This window comes from Protopterus annectens, chromosome 2.part1, assembly GCF_019279795.1.
Source record: "Protopterus annectens isolate FY-2018-M chromosome 2.part1, PAN1.0, whole genome shotgun sequence".
Classification (NCBI taxonomy): Eukaryota; Metazoa; Chordata; order Ceratodontiformes; family Protopteridae; genus Protopterus; species Protopterus annectens.
This window is the reverse complement of record NC_056729.1, coordinates 514,800,995-514,822,041: the sequence shown is the minus strand read 5'-3', so window position 1 is coordinate 514,822,041 and position 21,047 is coordinate 514,800,995. Positions and strand designations below refer to the sequence as shown.

Genomic DNA, 21,047 nt, shown 5'->3' with positions numbered 1-21,047 from the left:
AATCCCATTCTCCCCCATTTCCAACCCCTCTCTATCAAAACTCAGCATACTCATTATATTCCCAGCAATCTTTAATTGTCCACACATCAATTTAGCCACATTTAAATAACTTCCTCAGCATTCTCATACACATATATCCCATCAATATGACACATTTATATCTAAATACATAAAAGTTATATTCCTCACATCCCAACTTATTTTCACTGGAGACATACACCCAAACCCCAGCCCTGTAAGTAACCCTACTACTACCACCACCCAACAACAAAATATACTAAACCTCCCCAGGAAAGGAACTGCTACATTAGTCCAATACGGAGATGATTCAGCCCTAATCTGTTCTCCCCCAACCCTCCAAGAGCTTCAAAAAAATAACAGAAGAAGCTTTTAATGCAGTTGGGATATGGCTACCAGAGGTGCAACTCATACTCAACCCAAAATAAAACTAAGCTGATGTTATTTCATCCCACAAAAGCCCCAAATCCAACCCCCTCATTTAAAATAATTTCAGGTAACAAAAACCCTATTACACCAGTCCTCCAAACTAAACTTCTAGGTGTTATGATAGATTATAACATGAAGTTCGACCTACCTATTGCCCAAACAATAAAACAAGTTCACAACACAACTTGAAACTATATACAGATGCAAAAGATATATTTCCAGTAACACTAAAACCATTATTTCCAGAACCCACATAGTCTCCACACTTCTCTATGCATCCCCATATGTGGCTTCAGTGACACAATCGGTTAGTGCATGTTATTTCTATGGCAGTACTAGAGCAATGTTGAGGTTGTGAGTTCGATCCTCATCTGGAACAAATTTTTGTCAAGCCCCAGTAGCCTAATGGATAAAGCATTGATCTCCTAAGCCAGGGGTTCTGGGTTTGAGTCCCATCTGGGGTGATATAATCTTGATATATATTCATTAATCTAAACAAATCTGATTTAGCCAAAATAAACACCTGCTACAACAAAATAGCAAAATTTGCAACTGATTCAGCTTTTAGGTCTCATCACTCCCAGGCCCTTAAACAACTGTCTTAGCTGGAACTACCCAACCTGCTCACCCTTAACCAACTTAATATGGCCCATCAAATATTTTACCAACCTGAAAAAATCCAGCTCTACAAGGTCTATTAATGCAATACTGAAGTAAATGCTTACTAAGATCCAGTAATAAATCACTAATGAATGTTACCAGAAGTAAAAACAGTTCAGGCGGCCCCCTATACTCTAACCACATTGCAAAAATATGGAATGCCATACCCCCTTAACATAAGAACTACAGCCAACAAAGCCAACTTCAAAAACTTTCTCAAATCCCATTTGGCTAGCTCATGGATATGCACCTGCTCTGACCAAGGCTAACCTACTTACACAATATATGTATATGTGTGTATATATATATATATATATATATATATATATATATATATCAAGACATTTTTGCATCACGTGTCCTACACAAAAAATCATACCTAGGATGTTATCCACATAAGGCTAACACTATCACTTGTTGTGACATTTGGCCAATACCCCACCGGTCTGCCACCAACTAAATGCTACATCCCTTACTATCCTGGGTCAGTAACTAAGGAGCTTTAATCCTCACTACTAACTCCAGTGTAAGGCTGTCACTTAAACAAAAGTAGTATTTCACAATTTCTCCTAAGAGCACAACAGGCACATGCTATTTTTTTCCTGGGACTGGACAATATACCTCTGTCCACCCCAAAAGTATCTCCTTATTACACACTTCAGAGCAATGTGTCCCAGTATAAGACCTCTGATACACTCACACTCAAAGTAAATTTAAATCTCACACATCCAAACAGTTCTGGGGAAGCCTGACATAGATTTTCAGCTGTGTCCCTTCTTCAGATTAATCACCAATCAGAGTGTATTCATGCCCTTCTAAAGGAGTATCCTATTATGGAAATTAAATATCAAAATAAATGATACCATGACCAGAGCAGCCAGGCCTGCAAGGGAACCTAGGGAGTATTAAATAGGTAGAAACACCCTCTAATCTCTAAAGAAAAACACTGATTTCCAAGCCACAATCTAAAGTAATGAAAAACATTTAATAATAAGTAAAATGATTACAAGAATGTAAATCAATAGATTTCAATAAACAACACAACTCATTCACTGGAAATATAAAATTAAACTGCAGGATAGGAGTCCATTATTCTAGAAGAACTCTTTCTTAATAACTAAGCTTTCCTAATATTACTAAAGAATACTGTCCCTGATCTAATCTAATAAATAACAGCAAGGCCAAGGCAAGCTTACAGTTTTTAGTGAGTTCTCTTTTCTGGGTATCCACTGACTACACAGCACTGTAACTGACTGTACTTCACAAAACTGCTCAGCACTTGACAAACTGCAGTCTCAACTGTCTTATTTTAAAAATAACAATCAGCTGTTTGAAAAAAGTTCTTTTTCTGTCAATCAGCTGTTTAAATAATCACTTAGCAACATTCTAATGACATCACTCACTGTTCAGCTGAATTTCCACAGTACTTTAGAATGTCCCCTTCAAACATGCACAGTTAGAAATACATTAAAACACTGCCATATTCTCTAAACATTCTGTATAAACAGAGAAATACTCAACATTTTAAAACTTATTTACATTTTCACAAGTAGACATGCTGTCATACCGTACAAGTTAATCCAGAATATACACAAATCTCCTGCTAGACATGCTAACACAGATGTCAGTTTTTTCATTTTCTTCACATTTGTGTCTAATAATAGTATATTTTTTTCACTGTAGTATGTACACTGTCTTATATTTCACTACCCTAAAATCAAATCCTGTAATTGTATAGGACATCAACCTATGATGTATTCAGTGAAATACTTTTCGTGTTCACATACCTTGTTCGAAAAATAAGCTATGCTACCCAAGATTAACATACTCAGGTCTGACCAAGCTTTGTTACTTCTATTTTTTATTCTTTCTTATTTCAAAGTGTTATCACTGTCACTTATATATTTGTATGCATATCGGTCCACAGTATAATGTTTTATATAAAGAAGTTATTTACTCACCATAACGTTCCGTCTGAGTAGTTGTACTTCATTTGTCTTCAACCTGTGGGAATATGGATCCATATCGGATCTGAGCCGGCAAAAATTACTAGCATCAGCTCCGAGCTCCAGACTCCTCCCCTTACCCATAATACACCTCCACTGCCTTCCATCCCCAGATTGAGTTTGCAGAACTTATACTTAGAACCCAACCTGATAACATACTTGTGACCTATACTACAGCCATAGGCTGAATATGTGCCAAGGTCCAGGGGAAGGAGGGAGGGATGGTTGAAGACAAATGTACTACTCAGATGGAATGTTATGGTGAGTACATAACTTCTTTATCTGAAGTTGTTAACTTCATTTGGACTTCAACCTGTGGGACAGAGTTCCCAGCTACTAAACTCCTGAGAGGCACTTATGGAAGGATATTCTGGAGCACAGCAGAGCCAAAGGATGCTCTCCTTCTAGATGTCAAATACAATTTGTAATGGGAAATAAATGTAAGAGATGAGGACCAAGTAGCTGCAGAGCAAATGTCATCCAAAGACACCCTAGACAAGAAAGCTACAGACGTAGCCATGGACCTAGTGGAATGAGCTTTAACCTGACCTGAAGGAGACATGCCTTTGTCCTTATAGACCTGCAGGATGCATGAAGAAATCCATCCAGCTATAGTGACCTTAGAAATAGGTTTGCCCAAAAAGGGTCTATAGAATGAAACAAACAATTGATCAGATTTACAAAAAATTTTTATCTTGTGTAAATAGAATCGTAACTGTCTAAGAACATCCAACATGTGTAGTTTGTATTCCATCCTGTTGGTAAAACTTGGACAGAACACAGGCAAATTTATAGTCTGACTGATATTGACTAGTGATGTCACCTTAGGAAGAAAAGATGGGTTGGTTCGAAGGGAAACTCTATCTTTATGAAAAATCATGTATGGGAATTTTATGGACAAGGCCTGTAGTTCTGAAACCCTTCTAGCAGAGGTAATCGCCACCAGAAAAGCTGTTTTCCACGATAGAAATTTTAGATCTGCAGTTGTGGCAGGCTCGAAAGGTGGAGTGACCAGAGCTTGGAGAACCATAGAAAGGTCCCATGGGGGTCAGGATCTTTGACCGGGGGGGGTAGCAAATAAGTGCCTTTAATAAAGGCTTTACACAGTGTAGAAGATGCCAAGGATACAGAATTCTCACACACGTGAAAATGAGAAATGGCAGCCAACTGAACTTTGACAGTAGAAGAACTAGCTCCATGCTGGAAAATATCAGCTAGAAAATCAAGAATGGTGGAAATAGGAGCCATAAAAGGATCTAAACTCCTCTGAGAGACCCAGAAAGAAAAACGTTTCCATTTGCTGCGATAAACCTTTCTGGTAGAAGACGTACGAGCAGCTACCAAAATAGACTTAACTGAGGAGGAAAGTCCGGGAGTCTTAGCAATCAAGGGAACTGGAGGAGTCAACCTGTGAGCTTCAAACTGTCCAGACTCGGATGAGGCACCCCCAATGGGTGTGAAATCAGATCCTGAATGGGATGTAGGATCCAAGATGGAGCCAGAAGGTGAGACCAAAGGAAGGGAAACCATACTTGGTGAGGCCAGAATGGGGCAATGAGGATCACCTTGCTCCCCAATCAACAAGCTTTCTGCAGAAACCTCGGGATGAGAGGAACTGGTGGGTAAGCATACAGAAGACCGGGAGGCCAAGCATGAACTACAGCATCTCTGGGGGACTCCCCCAGCGGGGGCTTCAGAATGAAAAATATGCTGCACTTCGCATTGGAAGGAGATGCGAAGAGATTGCAGCAAGGTTGAGCCCACTCACTGAAGATATGTTCCACTACTGATAGATTCAGAGACCACTCATAAGGCATCAGAATGGTCCGACTTAGCCTTTCTGCTAGAATGTTGGACCATCCCGGAATGTGCATTGTGATGAGAAAGTGACCAGTGGAGAACACCCATTCCCACACTCTCATGGCCTCGCGACAAAGGGGATAAGATCTGGTCCCTCCCTGTTTTGTGATTTACCAGACTACTGACATGTTGTCTGATTAAATGGCAATTGTCCCTAGAGGAAGAAAGGCATGAAGGGCCTGCAACACTAGAAGGACCACCCTCATCTCTAGGACATTGATATGCAAGCTGGTCTCTAAGGGGGACCACAGGCCTTGGACTGTCCTGCCTGATCAATACCCCCCCCACCCGAGTTGGGAGGTATCCTTGGTAAATGTGGTTTGGGCCGGGGCTGGAACAAAGTATCGTCCCTTCAAACTTTCTGGAGAGCTCATCCACCATATGAGGGATGACCAACACACCTGACTCAGGTGGATAGGATAGGTTAGTGGTAAATCCAACAGGGACCACTGAACTGCTAGAGTCCATTGAAGAATCCGCATGTGTAGCCGAGCACATAGAAGGAGAGTTATGGTCACCACCATCGAGCCTAGGGCCCACAACACTGATTCCACTGTTGGGAGATGAGAGTGGTAAATTAGGGAGACATGCATTCTGAGGTTTTGAACTCTCTCCGAGGTCAGGAACACTTTGCACAGCAGTGTGTCTATCCTGGCACCAAAGTAATCTATCACCTGTACAGGCTCTAATAGAGACTTGACTGTGTTGATTGTGATACCCAAACTCAGGGCAAGTGTCAGAAAGTAATCCCTGGTTTGGAAAAGTAGACACCTGGTGGGAGCAGTGAGGAGCCAATTGTCCAGGTATGGATAGACTGAAGCCTCAGGTGAGCCACTACAACTGCCATCACTTTGGTAAACACTCTAGGGCTGTGGTGAGACCAAAGGGTAGGGCTCAAAATTGATAATGATTGGCCCCTAGCCAGTAGTGAAGGAACCTCCTGGAGCTTCTGTGCATTTTTATGTGATAGTAAGCATCCTGGAAATCTAACAAGCACATCCAGTCGCTCTCTTGCAGGTATAGCATGATAGGCTGTAGTGTGACCATCCGGAACTTTTCTTTGGCAAATGACAGGTTCAGGGTAGAGAGGTCCAGGATGGGCCTTAAGTCCCCCATTTTCTTTGGCACCAAAAAGAACCTGGAGTAGAAGCCCGATCCAGACTGATCTGGGGGGATGGTTTTGATGGCTCGTTTTCCTAGCAGCTTGGAAATTTAAATTTCCTGTGCTGCTGCCTCCCCTCGTGTGGGTGGAACATCTGGAAGGTGTTTGGGAGGTATGGGGGAACCCACGAAGGGGATAGAATATCCTCTGGATATGATTTGAAGCACCCAGTAGTCCATTGTTATGGACCCCCATGCTGCTGGGTGCAAGGACAATCATCCCCCGAATGTCTCCAGAGTAGAGCAGCCGGGCAGCCCCTCAGGGTTGCTGCCCAGGTCTGTCAGAGAATGATTCTCAAGACCTGAAGTTTCACAAACTGCCTCGGCCTCTGGGCCGGTGTCCATTCTGTCCCACTCTGCCTCTAGGGGAAGAAGAGCCTTGAGTGCCCCAGGGATACTGAGACTTTCAGAACCACATCTTCTTTTGCCCTCCCTGGTTCCGGGAAAAATACCTTTGGGGGTTAGAGAAGCAGATCCAGATGGGAGACAGTATCTTCCTGTCCTTCAAACTGTGGACTAGTGTCTCCTTGATGGTCTTACCAAAAAGAGTCGAGCCATCATAAGGGGCATTAGCAAAGGACACCTTAAAGGGTTCGGTGAATTGGCACAACCTGAGCCAGGCATTACGCCTCATGGACATGCCGGACCCAGCCACCCTAGCCGATCCTTCTGTAGCATGGGAGAGGAGTTGCATGGATGTTTTTGATACTGCTCTCAGTGTGGCCATTTTCGTGGAGAATGAAGCTTTGTCCTCTTGCGACATGGACTTGGGTGGAGACTCCTCCAGCTCCTCCACTAGGTCACGTTGGAGTCTTGTGACATGGGCCAAGTAGTTCAGTGCCCTTATTGAAATGGTAGCTGAAGCATACACCCGCTTCCCTGGGTGGTCCATCATCCATGACTCTTGGTCAAGAGGGAGGACCGAGGAACTTTCCTGAGATAGTTCCTTCTTTGTAGCTGCTGCTACCACCATGGCATCCTCTGGGGAGCCCTTGTTCCAGGAAGACCTGTCAATAGAGGGACTCAGGACCTTATCAGGGCACTTGGGGATTGGCTCCATGGTATCTGGTTCCTTCCACATCTGCAAGGTGATCAAATCCACTAAAGGATCCATGGGAGGGGACACCCAAGACGTAGACAGGCCCGTGCCAAAAGCTTCCAGAAACACAGACTCATCAGAGGAGGGCTTGGGGGCAGACCAACCTCCCTGCTGATGCAGGATCTTCATGATGTCTCCAAAGGAGACATCATTGGGAGGTGATTTTGGGGAGCCCTCCCCATCATCAAAATCTGTGTCCTTGGTTAGGGACTCAGAGGAGTCCAAGTGCCTCCTCTTGCACATATGCTTGCGAGACACATCTCCCGTGGGGCTGTCTGGGGAGCACTCGCAAGCCATTTGTTCCTCTGGGGGAACCATCTGGGGCTCTTTGGCACAGGCTGTCTCTCTAGTAAGATAATGGGGACCATAGACAGAGCCAAGGGGATCTGGGTGGAGTCCGAGGGGGTGGTCAGGGGCCTCGATCCGATGGAGAGGACCCGTCCTACCTCATCAAATGCTGAAGGAGAGCGGACCTCCTGGGAAGCTAATAAGGAGGCCGGTCTCCCTGGATCTGACGTGAGAATCGAAGCTGGACCCGAAGTGGACAGAGCTCCAAGGGAGGGAACCTGGCCCGATGACGTCGGAGATGATGGAAAAGGTTCCACTCCCTCTGATCTGACACCCAGGCTCCGGCTCCAAGAGCAGCTCGGATCTGAACTGGATGGATCCGTGATGCTCCAGGCAGATGTCGGTGTTGAGGACGCAAGGACAGTCAGTGCCAACCCCCTGACCAAGGCCAACCTTGGATCCGAGAATTCTGAAGCTGAAAGTCGGATCGGAGAAGGAGAAATGGGCTAAAAAATGGGAAGCGAGCTCCCCCCTCCTGAGGGAGGGGGACTGGCAAGACCCCCATCTGGATCTGTGTATGGATACAGCACCTCATCATCTTATCCAGATCCATGTCTGATAAAGAACGGGTCAACCAAGATGAGGCTATGGACTCTGACCTGGCCAGTCGGGGAACCGAGGCCAGGAGACTGAATGTGTCTCCTCCGGCTCCGGGGAGAACCTCAGAGAGTCATGGGTCTGTGCAGACTTGCTTGGGGACGAGAGGTTGAGGGACCTCTTCCTCTTTTCCTTTGTCTTAGACTCTCTCTCCCACTCTCTACCTCTCCTCTACTTCACTACCACAAGCTTAGATGCAGGAGTTTGAATCCCAGCCTGGGAGGGAGGGAGGGAAAGCCAGAGGGAGAGAAGCGGGAGAGTCAGCCATGGCAGCCGCTGTGACTGAAGCCAAAGATGAGAAAGGAGGATCAGTGGCAGGCAGAAGACCTTTGAGGACCAACTTGGCCTTTCTATCCTTCAAAGCTCAGGGATTGAACCCCGCACAAATGGAGCACTCCACATTAAGGTGGGCCACACCTAAGCACAACACACACAGATTGTGGCCATCCGCTGGGGAGAGCTTATGGCCACACTCTGTGCAGCACTTAAAGATAATCTTTTCAGTCATATTATCAAACAAGAAGCCTTAAAAAAAAGGAAAGAGACAGACCAAAAACTTTCTTTCTTTAGACTAATAACACACCCACTCACCACACTAGACTGACTAAGAGGGAGGGAGGGGCACCACAGACAAACTACTCTAAACTAACTACAACTACAAACTTACACTCAATGCCAAAGCAATGGGAGGGGAGAAAGGGTACCTATACTAACCTGAAATGGCTAGAAGTAACAGAACATTTAGAAAAACTTACAATCAGAATCACCCTGCTAGCTGGAGCTCTAGAGACACAATGTTTTACAAATTTCAGCAAATGACATCTGGGGATGGAAGGCAGTGGAGGTGTATTATGTGTAAGGGGAGGAGTCTGGAGCTTGAAGATGATGCTAGTAATTTTTGCCAGCTCAGATCCGATACGGATCCGTATTCTCACAGGCTGAAGACCAAATGAAGTAAACTACTTCAGATATTACCATATATACTTCTCTAAATGTAACCACTGTGAATTGTGTATGAAAATAATTTTAAAATGTATTAATATAAGCTTTCCATTGTACACCTACTGTAATTTATTCTTCCTACTTTTATAAACTTGAACTGTTAATAATGGAGATTTTCTCCCTAGGCCTCTGCTGAAAATGGGAAGCCTGCATAGTCTGACTTTCCCGGTAAACAAATGTAAAATAAAATAAAATAAATAATTTTTTTTTGTATAGATGGATTGCAAATCAACAACAAGCTATCATTTGATCACCACATACCCATGAATATGAGGAAGTCTTTTTTCATCCCACAGCTTATATCTAAGCATATGGTGTACCGGTTCAGGGATGTAATGATTCCAGTGTAGTCCATTTTCATTAGGCTAATTATTGAATATAATGCCCTATTCAGTACATACCTTGTCCAAACATTTGTCACAGTTGGAGCAACCAGAACATTTTCTCACTAAAAAAGTTAACGGCCTAAATCATAAAACTATGCAGACCATCTCAAAGCCTTGTCAGTCTTCTCTATACCATACAAGCTATTACGAAGTGACCTCCACCATATAGATACCCGATTATACTGTGTAAAATTAATACTAATACAAATGGTAGGGTGTGACCAAAGCAGCAAGGCTTTCAGGAATGGCCACAGTGTCACTAAAACAAGCATAAGTACTCTCTAGATGTTAAAAGCATTCTCTAAAGGACCAGCTACAATGGAAGGTATTAAAATCAACCCCTTTTTCCTATTTTTGCATATGGGGTTGGGGTGTCACTTCAAGTGACAATTATCTTGAGCCAAGGTTCATGCCATTGGGAGGCTAGCCCTGTTGCAGTAGTTCATCTGTACCACACACTCACACACACCCTCACACCTATGGCCAATTAAGAATGTCCAATCCATGTACTGCATGTCTTTGGAATGTGGAAGGAAACCGGAGCACCCTGAGAAAACCAATACGACTGCAGGGAGTACATGCAGACTCCACATAGAAGGCACCCCGACCAAGAATTGAACCAGAGAACCTCTTGTTGTGAGGCGTCAATGCTAACTGCTCCACCACCAAAGCCACCAAGTATTAAAATATTTAATGATAAATAAAACAGAAAGCAGGAGAATAATGAATACAATAAACAACAGAGTTTCAACCACAGAAATATAAAAAAATAATATAGTTGGATAGTTTCTCACAGATGCAGAAAGCAATACTAAATTATTCTCACTAAATGTCCCTGACTGACTAAAGAATTACTGTTCCCTAACTACTTACCAAAGCAAGGCAAGCTAATGTGTGCTGAATGTCTTACTACAGCAAAAGCCAGATGACGTCTGTCTTTGTCTGTGTGGATGTGTGAGATATATATCCTGGCAGAAGTCTTTCCTGTCAGGTTCCAAAGTGATGCTGCAAGAGTTCCAAAGAAACCAGATGCTGGTTAGAGGATGACATTACCTCTGGTCACCTGACTCCGGTACAATACACACATGGAGCTTTGCTAAGATCTGTGGCAGCATCTGAAAGCTCTAACATAATTTAAAACATTCCACCCTTCCGGGGTTCTCTGATAAACATACACCTATTTGATCAGTTACTACAGTACAACCTAATATACATGCATACATTATTTCTGTCCAGCAGGACTATGCTAGCATATATACACATGTACTGCCCTACTCTACCTGGCAGAGATGGCACTACCTTATAACATCACAAACCTATCAAGGAACATATTCCCATTCTCCTAGACATGAGAAATATCCTTCTCCATAACCTAACCCAGTTTAGTTTTATTTTTTTAATATCAGTTTGTTAACTAAGTATGTGGAATGGCCAAACTAATACTTTTCAACTACAAACCAGGATTATGAGAAGCAACATTGACTACCACATACACAAAAATGTAAGTTACTACAAAATGTAGACAACAGTAAAGAGGTAATGAACAGAATTAATTTGAAATAGAATAGCACATGAAGCAGTCCTACTCAAAGATGTATTTACCAGTTGCAGCTCTCACACACAGGGAGGGTGTTGACATAATGGTTGAGGTCTTCACCTTATAAACACAAGGTACAGGGTTTGAATCTGACTTTGGGTTGTTGTCTAGGCTCAAAATGGCCCTTCAGGGCAGTTAGCCTAGTATTCAGCTATGAACCGACAATCCTGCATGGAACAGCATGATTATGCTCCAAAACTGGTGAAAAGACAGGCTTGTTAAGCATCAGAAACATTACCTTTATGTTCAGCATTGTTCTACGGCAACATCAGAACAGCAGTGGAAAACCATTAAACCAATTTAAACACTTCATTCATACTTTTTAAGCAAAAATGAACTATTTACCAACTTTCTGATGTTCTTCTTGGGTAGCCACTCTCTGTGAAGCAGCAGTCAGTGTATTAAGCCTTTTAAGATGTAAGACACTTAACAATTAGTACACTGCTTTATACTGAGTATCATTGAGTTAATATGTGTTCTCTATTAGTAAATAGGGATTTAAGACATTGACAATACTGGAGTTTGAGAATTCTGAAGAAAACTTCTACAGAGCATAATTGTTGTGCTTTGGAGAGATAACCAGTGAACTTTTTTCAATAATTTGCAATGGTGAGTGGCTAAAAGGCCAAATAAACAATTTTTGTTTATTTTGCCACTTGCATTACATAGCAATCTGCTGAAGAGTGAAATAGTATAAAAGGAAGGCTGCAGCACAGCCTGTGAATAAACACTTCCTTAACTAGAGCTTACCAGCAGCTGCTGATTGTAGTATGACAGTTTCAACAATTTTAGTTGAGCTAGTACCTTATTTGTAATTTACTCTGTATGCTGTTTAAAAGACAGGGATGGTTCTAATATAAGTTTCAGATATGTCTGTTGCTCAACAATGGCTATCAGATTATTTTATCTCTAATTATGAGGGGAGGTAGTTTTATAAGTTTCTGAGGAGTACCGTAATACCATAATCCTTGATTTTCTTGGGTTTATGCTGTTTGTTAATGGTAGAGCAATTCATGCTGGGTTATTTGATTATCCTGCTGTTAAGTGAGTCATTGTGTAGATAGAATGATATCAACAGATCCAGTCTATTACAGTCTGATGCATGGACTTTCCATGGTGGCACCAAGGTGGGGTCCATGGCAATCACTTGGAATCTTGCTTAGTTCCTTATGCATCCAGCCAAGCATGCACTTTGTTTTAGGAGTGTTGATAAGCTGGTTGCTCCTTAACTACATTTTTGTGCCAGCCAAATCACTTTGCATTTTGTGTTTTCAACCTCCCAGCTCCCCCAGCCACCAGGCCTTCCTAGCACTCTGTTGACCAATTTGTTTCCCCTATGGACTGAGAGCAAGGCCATTTATTTCTTGGGCTGGGTGAGAGCCCAACAGCCCATTCACTCCTTTTATGAGGTAACAGATATTAGCTCATTAGTTCCCCTTTGGTAGAAAGGGCTGGATGCTAGGAAGGCCATCATTTTATTGTGGTCCCCTACCTTCAAAACCTAGCTCCCTCACTGTAGCAGCTGGTAGCTTCACTGAATGCCACTCATCAAGGAAGGCTCCCTGCATGCCTCAGTATACCCTGGGACTACCCCCTGCCTCACACATGGTATGTGTGTCACAATAAGCTGATAGTTGCTGTCAGCAATTCCTCAACACTCCTCTTGGAATCAGTGGTACAGTGGATCACTCCACCCCCTTCCCCATGTGGGGGGAGAGAGCGTCAGCTACTTATTCCCATCCTCCTCCAACTGGTTCCTCCTGAGTCTGTGCAGTAAACTGAATTGAAGCATCTGGGTCATAGTTAAATGTTTATCCCTTTTTGTCATGCAGCCAGGCTTGCTATTTTCTTTTTATGCCTGACATACTAGCTGATGGATACCAGATGGTTAAATCATCTCCCTAAATAAAGCATTCAAAGTCAGGTTTCCCTACACTGACAGGTACAACAGAATCCTTCAGATGATCTCAATGGTATAAAATAAGATATAAAATAATATGTATTTCTAGGAAAATATGTTTATGGTGCTGTATAGCTGAAGAGTGCATGAAATTCAGAAGCAAAGGCAAATACAAAAAGGATGTTCATAAGTGAGGCTGTTACCTGTTCTTTCTTTCTTTTCTTGGCACTGATGTTTCATTACTTTCCTTTTGGCATTCTGCTTTGAGCTAAAAGAAAAAAGTGAGAAACGAGAATCATTATGTGCTTTCTGAAAACACTGACTATCTTGCTGGAACTAAGCAAGACTCTTCATCGTCCATGTTTTCTTATTTATGACACCATTCCCAACCAAGGCAGGACAACCTTACCTCTCTGGTATTTGAGATCAGCAGATAACTTACTATTGGCAGCCTTACAAGAAGAATTTACCTTCCTCCCAACTTTATATACATGACGTTATTGCAAATGTTATGACTGTGAGAGATACACATACTAATTATAGCCATTGTGTCTCAAAATGAATTAATCTAACTAATAAAATGTGGGCAACTAGATGTCACCATTTGGTAATAGGTTCTCTTTATCCTCCTGCTTTGTATTTCTTACTACCTGTCATTACAGAGCGTATGCTGTCCACCCCCACTGTAGTTTCTGACCATTTCCATTTATTTTTCTTTCATCATTGTAAATATTCACTAATGATCCACCTAGGTCTAAGACCTGCCCAGATGTTAACTCTAGTTAGCTAAAGTCTTTGTGTTATGAATGTTGATGGTCTAAATAAGAATAAGAGCTCACTCCACAAATTGCATTTCCAGAGCTCAGCTGTTTTACCTGCTGGCTGTACACTGGGAATCCACATCAACCTTGTCTGCTGGGTTCAAGGCTACAGTTCTTCTACTAAATGTTATGTATGTTTAATAATATCACTGTTTAGGTGAACAGCGAATGAATGAATGAATCAAGAGCATTTTCTGTCATGCATGAGATTCTGTAACAGTGTCTATTTCTACTCAGTACGACATATGACATTCGATAATTAGATGACTGTCATTCTATAAATAGAAGCCTCAAACCCCAGATATAAGAAAACGCTGCTATACATGCTGTCTCTTCTTCAGGAATGATAGAGTGTTCATGTAGCTGATTCCAAGAAATGCTGAACAGAACTGACGGTATTGAATGGTTTGCAGGCTGCAATGATTGTGAATGGGAGCACTAAGAAACACCACATCAGCTGAGAAGAAGGATATAGTGGGATCTAATCTGAAAGAGTAGTACCATCATATATTACTATTAGTACTCTTCATCCCAGCACTGCATCACAGTTTTGGTACCTTACAAAACTCTGCAGCATTAACACAGCTTGCCCATTTTCTGATGCAAACTCCTCATGATCAACATTTCACTGTGATCTCTGTTCACAAAGGGCTTTCAGCCTTAATGACTCTCCTGCCATATCAGAGTATGGTAAAAAGTCACAAAAGGGGGCTAAAGATGCCAGATTGTTATATGTGATAATACTGAATTAAATGTGCATTTCAGAGCAAGCAGATATTTAAATCCACCATCCATACAATGATGTCAACAAATTACCTATCAGCCATACAATGACTTAAACAAATTACCTATTTATTATTTAACAAGAATTTCCTGTTGTGCAGAGGGTGGAACATTACATTACACTGCCATATGAGAGGAAAGCACAATGAGATGATGCTAATGTTTCATCACATATTGGAAGGTAAGACCAGCTCCATTGGTGTTGAGGGATACAGCCCTGACTACAATCCAGATGACCCAAGTTCAATTACTGGCTCAGGTACCTGATGGAGCCAGAAAGAGAAATGGAGGAATGAAGCAGCATTGTCAACTAGTCACAGTGCAATCACAGGGCACATGTTACTATGCACATACCTCTCAACCTCTTAGAGCAAGAAATCTGGACAAAGCCATCAATAATGGGGGGACAAAGGCCCAAATATAGGGACATATTATAAATATTGCTCTTACAAACTTAGAAAACTGACAGAATAACGGGTTTTGCCTTAGTATGAATTTTCTGAAGGGTATGAAGTCTGAAACCCAAATGTCTGTCATTGTTTTTTTTTACTTTAACCCTCAGTGATTTACTAATGATTTGCCAGAAAACCACAATTTTATGAGAAACAGCCCAAAAAATATCAGGCAAAAATTTGGACACTCTGCAAAAATCTGTGCAGTTGAGAGATATGATGTGGACAAATCTCTAATGGAGATCAGAGACCACACAGGATAGATGGCTAGAAGAAGTTAAGTCAGTCTTGAAGTGTTATGTCACTTCCAAAAGTGAATTAGACTCCGTCACTGACACCCAGTGATGTAGAACCCTGAGTATATTACTGGGCATGCACTATGATGTCAATGCCTAAGGAGAAATCTTTAATTACCGCATGTGAATGAAAGCACTACTCCCAGGCATCTTGGTCCACTCCTCCAGGTAATGAATGGATTGTAGGGCTCTTCTCTATGGAGGAACTAAGCAGCCTGGTCATTTGATTAGTGCAAAGAAAGCTTGATAGTTAGTATCAGCATTACAGAGAGGCAGTAAACAGAAAGTAAGAGTGTGAATTATTAATTGTTATACATCACGTGCAAAGGCCATGTTCTTTTGGCTTCTAGTGTTCTCCATCCTTTGTGGTGTTATTTTAACTTGAAAATGTACGTTTTAAACTAAAATAACATTTTAAAATGTCAGCATTGGTAAGTCTGATAACACCATTCTGAGCATACTTCAGTGCCTAACTTGTCCTCCCGTGGCATACTGACATCACTGATAAGCAGGAAGTCAGTTATCATCCTTACTTTTGTCATGCAGGTATCTGTGGTAAAGCAGAGAAATGATTTTCAAAGACAGCAATTATATCACTGTAACATTTTATAGTTTGGTAGTCATGTATGACTTGTAGTCTAGAAAAACCATTTCAGGGCTTTGTAATGTTTGCATAATTCAGAATAGTTTGTTTGTATGCTGCTCGTGTCGTTTGGGGTCTCCTACCTTCATCATCATCATCATCATCATAATCATCATCATCATCATGAGATAGCACTTTTGATAAACTTCAGTACAATCAGTAAAAAATAAGTCACCTAGATGCAAGTGAGGCATAAAGGTCCTGCTTTAACTGTAAAAACATTGCTAAGTTTTGCATTTCATATCTGTAATGTCAAAAAATGAACACCAAAATGGCTATATGAAGGTATTAGTGGTACCTATTAATAAAGGAGCACATGTCTGTATATGAGATACTGCAGTCAGTTTCTTTGAATAATATTTCCTGCCCCTCATCTACAAAGTGCTTTTCGCTGATTATTCTGGGTGTACAGACACATACACAGCGTTATCTTTATGTAATGAATTGTACTACATATTGCACGAGTCTAAACAGGGGTGGGGGTGATAGCATAAATCTTGTTAGAAAAAACATACGTATTTTGGAGAAAAAGATTTTTATCCCTCTGATGTCACAACTGCTTGATTTCCCGCGGTGGTGGTGCTGCGGTAGCGTTGTCGCCTCACAGTAAGATGCTGTCCGGTTTGATTCTCAGATAGAGCGTCTTCTGCGTGGAGACATGCGTGAATGGGCGTACCTTCGTTGAAGGTTGTGCATCAGGGCTGGTAACTTGGCACATAAAAATCAACTACCAATCATTAGCGGACCGGAGTTCTGCCGTGGCGACCCCTAACTGGGAATAGCCGAAAGACACACCAACATGCCATTATTTTACTGCATTTTGTTGTATAATTCACTTCAGAGATGAATTATTACATAATAAGGTAGAATGATGTTGCAATAAGTAATTGCATAGTGGTCATGGGAGGGGGAATTACATGTTAAAACTGTTCTTTTATAAGAAAATGTGTAACTGACCAGTTACATTGACTTGCCCTTGGTTTTCAAGTATGACTTTATGATGATCATAAGCAGGTGAACTTTGAAAAAAGTTGTTATGTGTTTAACATGCATTAGAAATAACAGGTCACTGCAGTTTAGAAATAATCTGCTACAACAAGCTGTTGTTAGTACCAATACAGCAATGCTGGATTGTTGACAGGGTTATTGATATCTTATACTAATTCCCACATCACAGTCTTCTTGCAACAGTATTAAATTTCTTACCTGTACACTAGAATTTTGTGTTGAAGATGCTACTGATATGATGAAACTATTTTATAGCAAGATTTAGTTTAATAATTAATAATATATCAGGCATACATTATGCTGGACTGTTATCTTCTTGGTTGGCTCAACTGTATGCTTTTAGTTTTCACTTATGCATTTGAAGTTAAACATTTGTTAACAATTTATAGGGGAGATATATTGCTTACAATTAATCCATTTGCACAGCAAAGCTTTTGTGGTGTAAGGCTAGCTATACCTATACCACAGGGCTCTTTGGACAAGTATGCAGTAAATATGTCCACAGTTTCCATGGTAGTTATGTTTTACCTTCCTTTTATAATTTCATTTACAATGCCAAAGAAGTTGAAAAGTAAGGTATACAAAACAGTGGTGTGAGCAGTACTTTTATATGATACTGAAACCTGGGCAGAGAAAGCCGAGCACTTGTGGAAGATAGAGGCAATATTATTGCCTCTAAACATACCTCTCAACCTTACCAAATTCCTTGGTATTTACCGGTTTTGAGGGCAAAATGACGGGGTGCCACAAATTCCGCAGTGGCCCTTCTAATTCCCGATTTTATTTGCTTAATTTATTTTTTTTGTGTTATAACTTTAAGTTTATGACTGATGTCATTACCAGCCTACAGGGGCGTGCGTGATGACATCAAGTTTGTTGGACTTGGTCAGATTTTGAACTGTTTTGGAGGGAATATAGCAGCATTGGCAGCTGTGCAAAATTCAGTCTGCCCAGCACCCATCCATATGCCACAGGTCAGGATGAGAAATGGGCTCCCAGGTAAGAGAACAGGCCCACCTATGCAATTCTGACCACTCCGTTCTATGCATCTATTCAAATGTGCTAAGCAAAGCAAAGTGTTTATCTAATACACTAGTTTATGCTTGGTGTGTGTGATTCGTTATTTTTAGGCAGCAGCTTGCAGACTGGTTCGCTAATTCTGGCCGCTCCATATGTGTATTAATCTATATTCTTAGCTAAGCATCTGTTTTATTTAAGCAGACTCACTCTTGGTGTGTTGTAGGCAGCAGCTCCTCACAAACAGTAGTTCATTAATTCTGGCCATTCCATATTTGTGTGTGTGTGTGTGTGTGTGTGTGTGTGTGTGTGTGTGTGTGTGTGTGTGTGTGTGTGTGTGTGTGTGTGTGTGTGTGTAATGCCCCACTTAGGTATAACTGGTGGTTAGGGTTATTCAGACTCAAACCCTGAAACTTGGGTACAAGGAGCAAGAGCCTAAATTCTCTACCCATACCACCACCACTTGTTAAGTCCATAGTTCTCAACTGTCCAAGGTTTTGGTCTGTTCCTCTTAAAATCTGTGGTTTTCTGGCAAATCATTGAGAACTGAATTTATTAAATAATGATAGCCATTTAAGTTTCAGTCTTCCTGTCTTTCAGGAAATGCATGGCAACACAAAACATTTTATTCTAGCAACTTTTCTAAGATTATACAAGCAATGTTTAAAATGTGTCCCTGGTTTTGGGCCCTTACCCCCACCTGATAAATTTTGGCTTTTTCCAGATTTCTTGTGTTGCATAGTTCTTCATGGGGAGAAAAGTTTAGTGCTGCTTGTGCTATTAACAGCACAAACAGACTTGGCATAACAGATGCAATGCTTGCTTCTGATGCAGAAGGCTGTGGGTTCTACTCCCACAGTATGTAGATGGATTGCTGATATTGTATTCTGTTGTACTTTTAAAGGGGTGGATGCTGCAGTCCTGAGAATGTCCTCTTTGGCAGAGATACCTAGTAACTATGAACCAGTTATCAGTTTCAGTTTGCCATCCATTCCCTACTGCAGTATTACTAGCTTATCATTTTTTAAATGTAAGATAGGCAATTTATTCCTCAAGGGCACAGGCACTTTATTTGTAGATGAAACAATGAAATACAAAGTTGTTTGCTAGCAGCTACCTCTTCCTTAGTTGCAGATCTTTTTGATGTGGAATTATTTAGATGACTTTTAGTTCTGCAGAGATTGTGCATATTTACTGATACTGGTGGATTGTAGAAGTTTGAGAAGACTTTTATAATGGAAATGTTCTGAACCGGGCAGTTTTGTCATTATTGGTCCATGCATAATATTCTCTGCTGCACAGGATCCAATGAAGGCAGTCCCACAGGCTTGATAATAAGTAGTAAATGTTGTTTTCTTCAAAGACTATTCAGTCCACAAAATCAGACAATGGATAGTACGAATTAATTTATTATATGAACAAACAACGAACAAAAACTTGAACAAAGAGATTATTTCGTCACAAAAGGATTAAGCGCTTTCATTTCCAATGCAGGAAACTTCATCAGAATAACCAGTATATTTCTGCTCACATATTTATATGTCTCTATTAATCAATTATTCAATTTAATTACAATTTAGTTACAATTAAAAAACTGTGATTCAACTCATTTTAATAAAATACATTTCACTTAAAGAACCTCAGGTCACTGTGGTAAGAATAAATAAAGTTACAATACACCATTTTCACTGTTTTTTAACACATGAAAATGTGTATATATGAACAACAAATGAATGTATCAAATATCCAACAAAAATCTATGTGTTGATTAATAAACTGCTATGTGTTAAACTTGTTTAAAACTGTTTAAAAACACTGTTGTGTGATGAATCGTCCCATAAACATCTATAGTACTAATATAAGTACTAATATAAATATATAATTATAAATATAAATATATGTATATACACATAAATATAAATATAAATATAATGGATTGTAGTGTATAAATTGTACTAGTCCTAGAGGCTCACTCCACTCCCCTACCCTACCCCCAATTCCCACACACCCTCACTGGTCCTACACTTATACTTCACTGCCACTCCCCCTTCCTCTCTCCACCTATCACATACCACTACATCACCAAGCCACTCCCATAACTCTCTCGCCTAATTAGTACTACTAATCTGTCTTTCTTACCACTCCCTCTGTCTTCTAACCTTAACTATACTACTCTACCTCCTAACCCTGTTAACTACTTACCAACTTAACTTATAACCTGCTCAACATCTTCAAACACTTTGTCTCCTTACTACAATACATACTAACACTAACTATTCCCTACTTAAATCCTCTTACCATGGCTTCTACAAATAAAACTAATTTAACCAAATTACTACTCTTAACTACCACACTAGCAATTCTTACCATACCATACTCACTTACATCCTCTGAATATCTTTCTCTATCTGAACAAAACCATCATAGCCAACAAACTTTACCATCCTCATTCACCTTCTCCCTTAACCATAGTAACATAACCTATGTTTCTAATTACTCTTTACCTAAATTCCACAAAACAACTCACATTATTCACTTCTATACCAAGAAGACTCTTAATAGCCTTCATAAACTCTTAAAATCTCTACAATACCCCCAGCAACACCCCCTCATAGATGGTGACATTCATCCAAACCCTGGCCCCTATACTGATGCCATAACTAACCCTACCAATGTAACAGTACCTATAACTTCTACAATTATTAAACCAACTAACTCCCTTCTGATAGCTCACCTTAACATAAGAAGTATAAACAATAAAATTTCCCACCTGCATGCACTCCTTGATGTACACTCATTTGATATTCTATGTCTTACAGAAACTTGGCTAAAACCATCTACTCTCGACCAAGAAATTAGCCCTCCTGGCTATAACATCCTCAGAAATTACCGTAAAATGAAAAAAGGTGGGGGTATAGCCATTCTTTACAAATCGAACCTACAAATTTCCCTCATTAATGTGCT

At 40.8% G+C, this 21,047-nt stretch overlaps 1 protein-coding gene across 3 annotated transcripts in view; it reads right to left on the bottom strand.

Annotated features, from left to right (window-relative positions):
• The window catches only part of LOC122794129, a 594,614-nt gene that overhangs the window by 197,383 nt on the left and 376,184 nt on the right, over nt 1-21,047 (bottom strand). For all 3 annotated transcript variants that reach the window (XM_044062306.1, XM_044062307.1, XM_044062308.1), the window contains exon 7: nt 13,267-13,331. In XM_044062306.1, the coding sequence (XP_043918241.1) occupies nt 13,267-13,331 (65 nt within the window). The remainder of the gene's footprint in view (nt 1-13,266; nt 13,332-21,047) is intronic.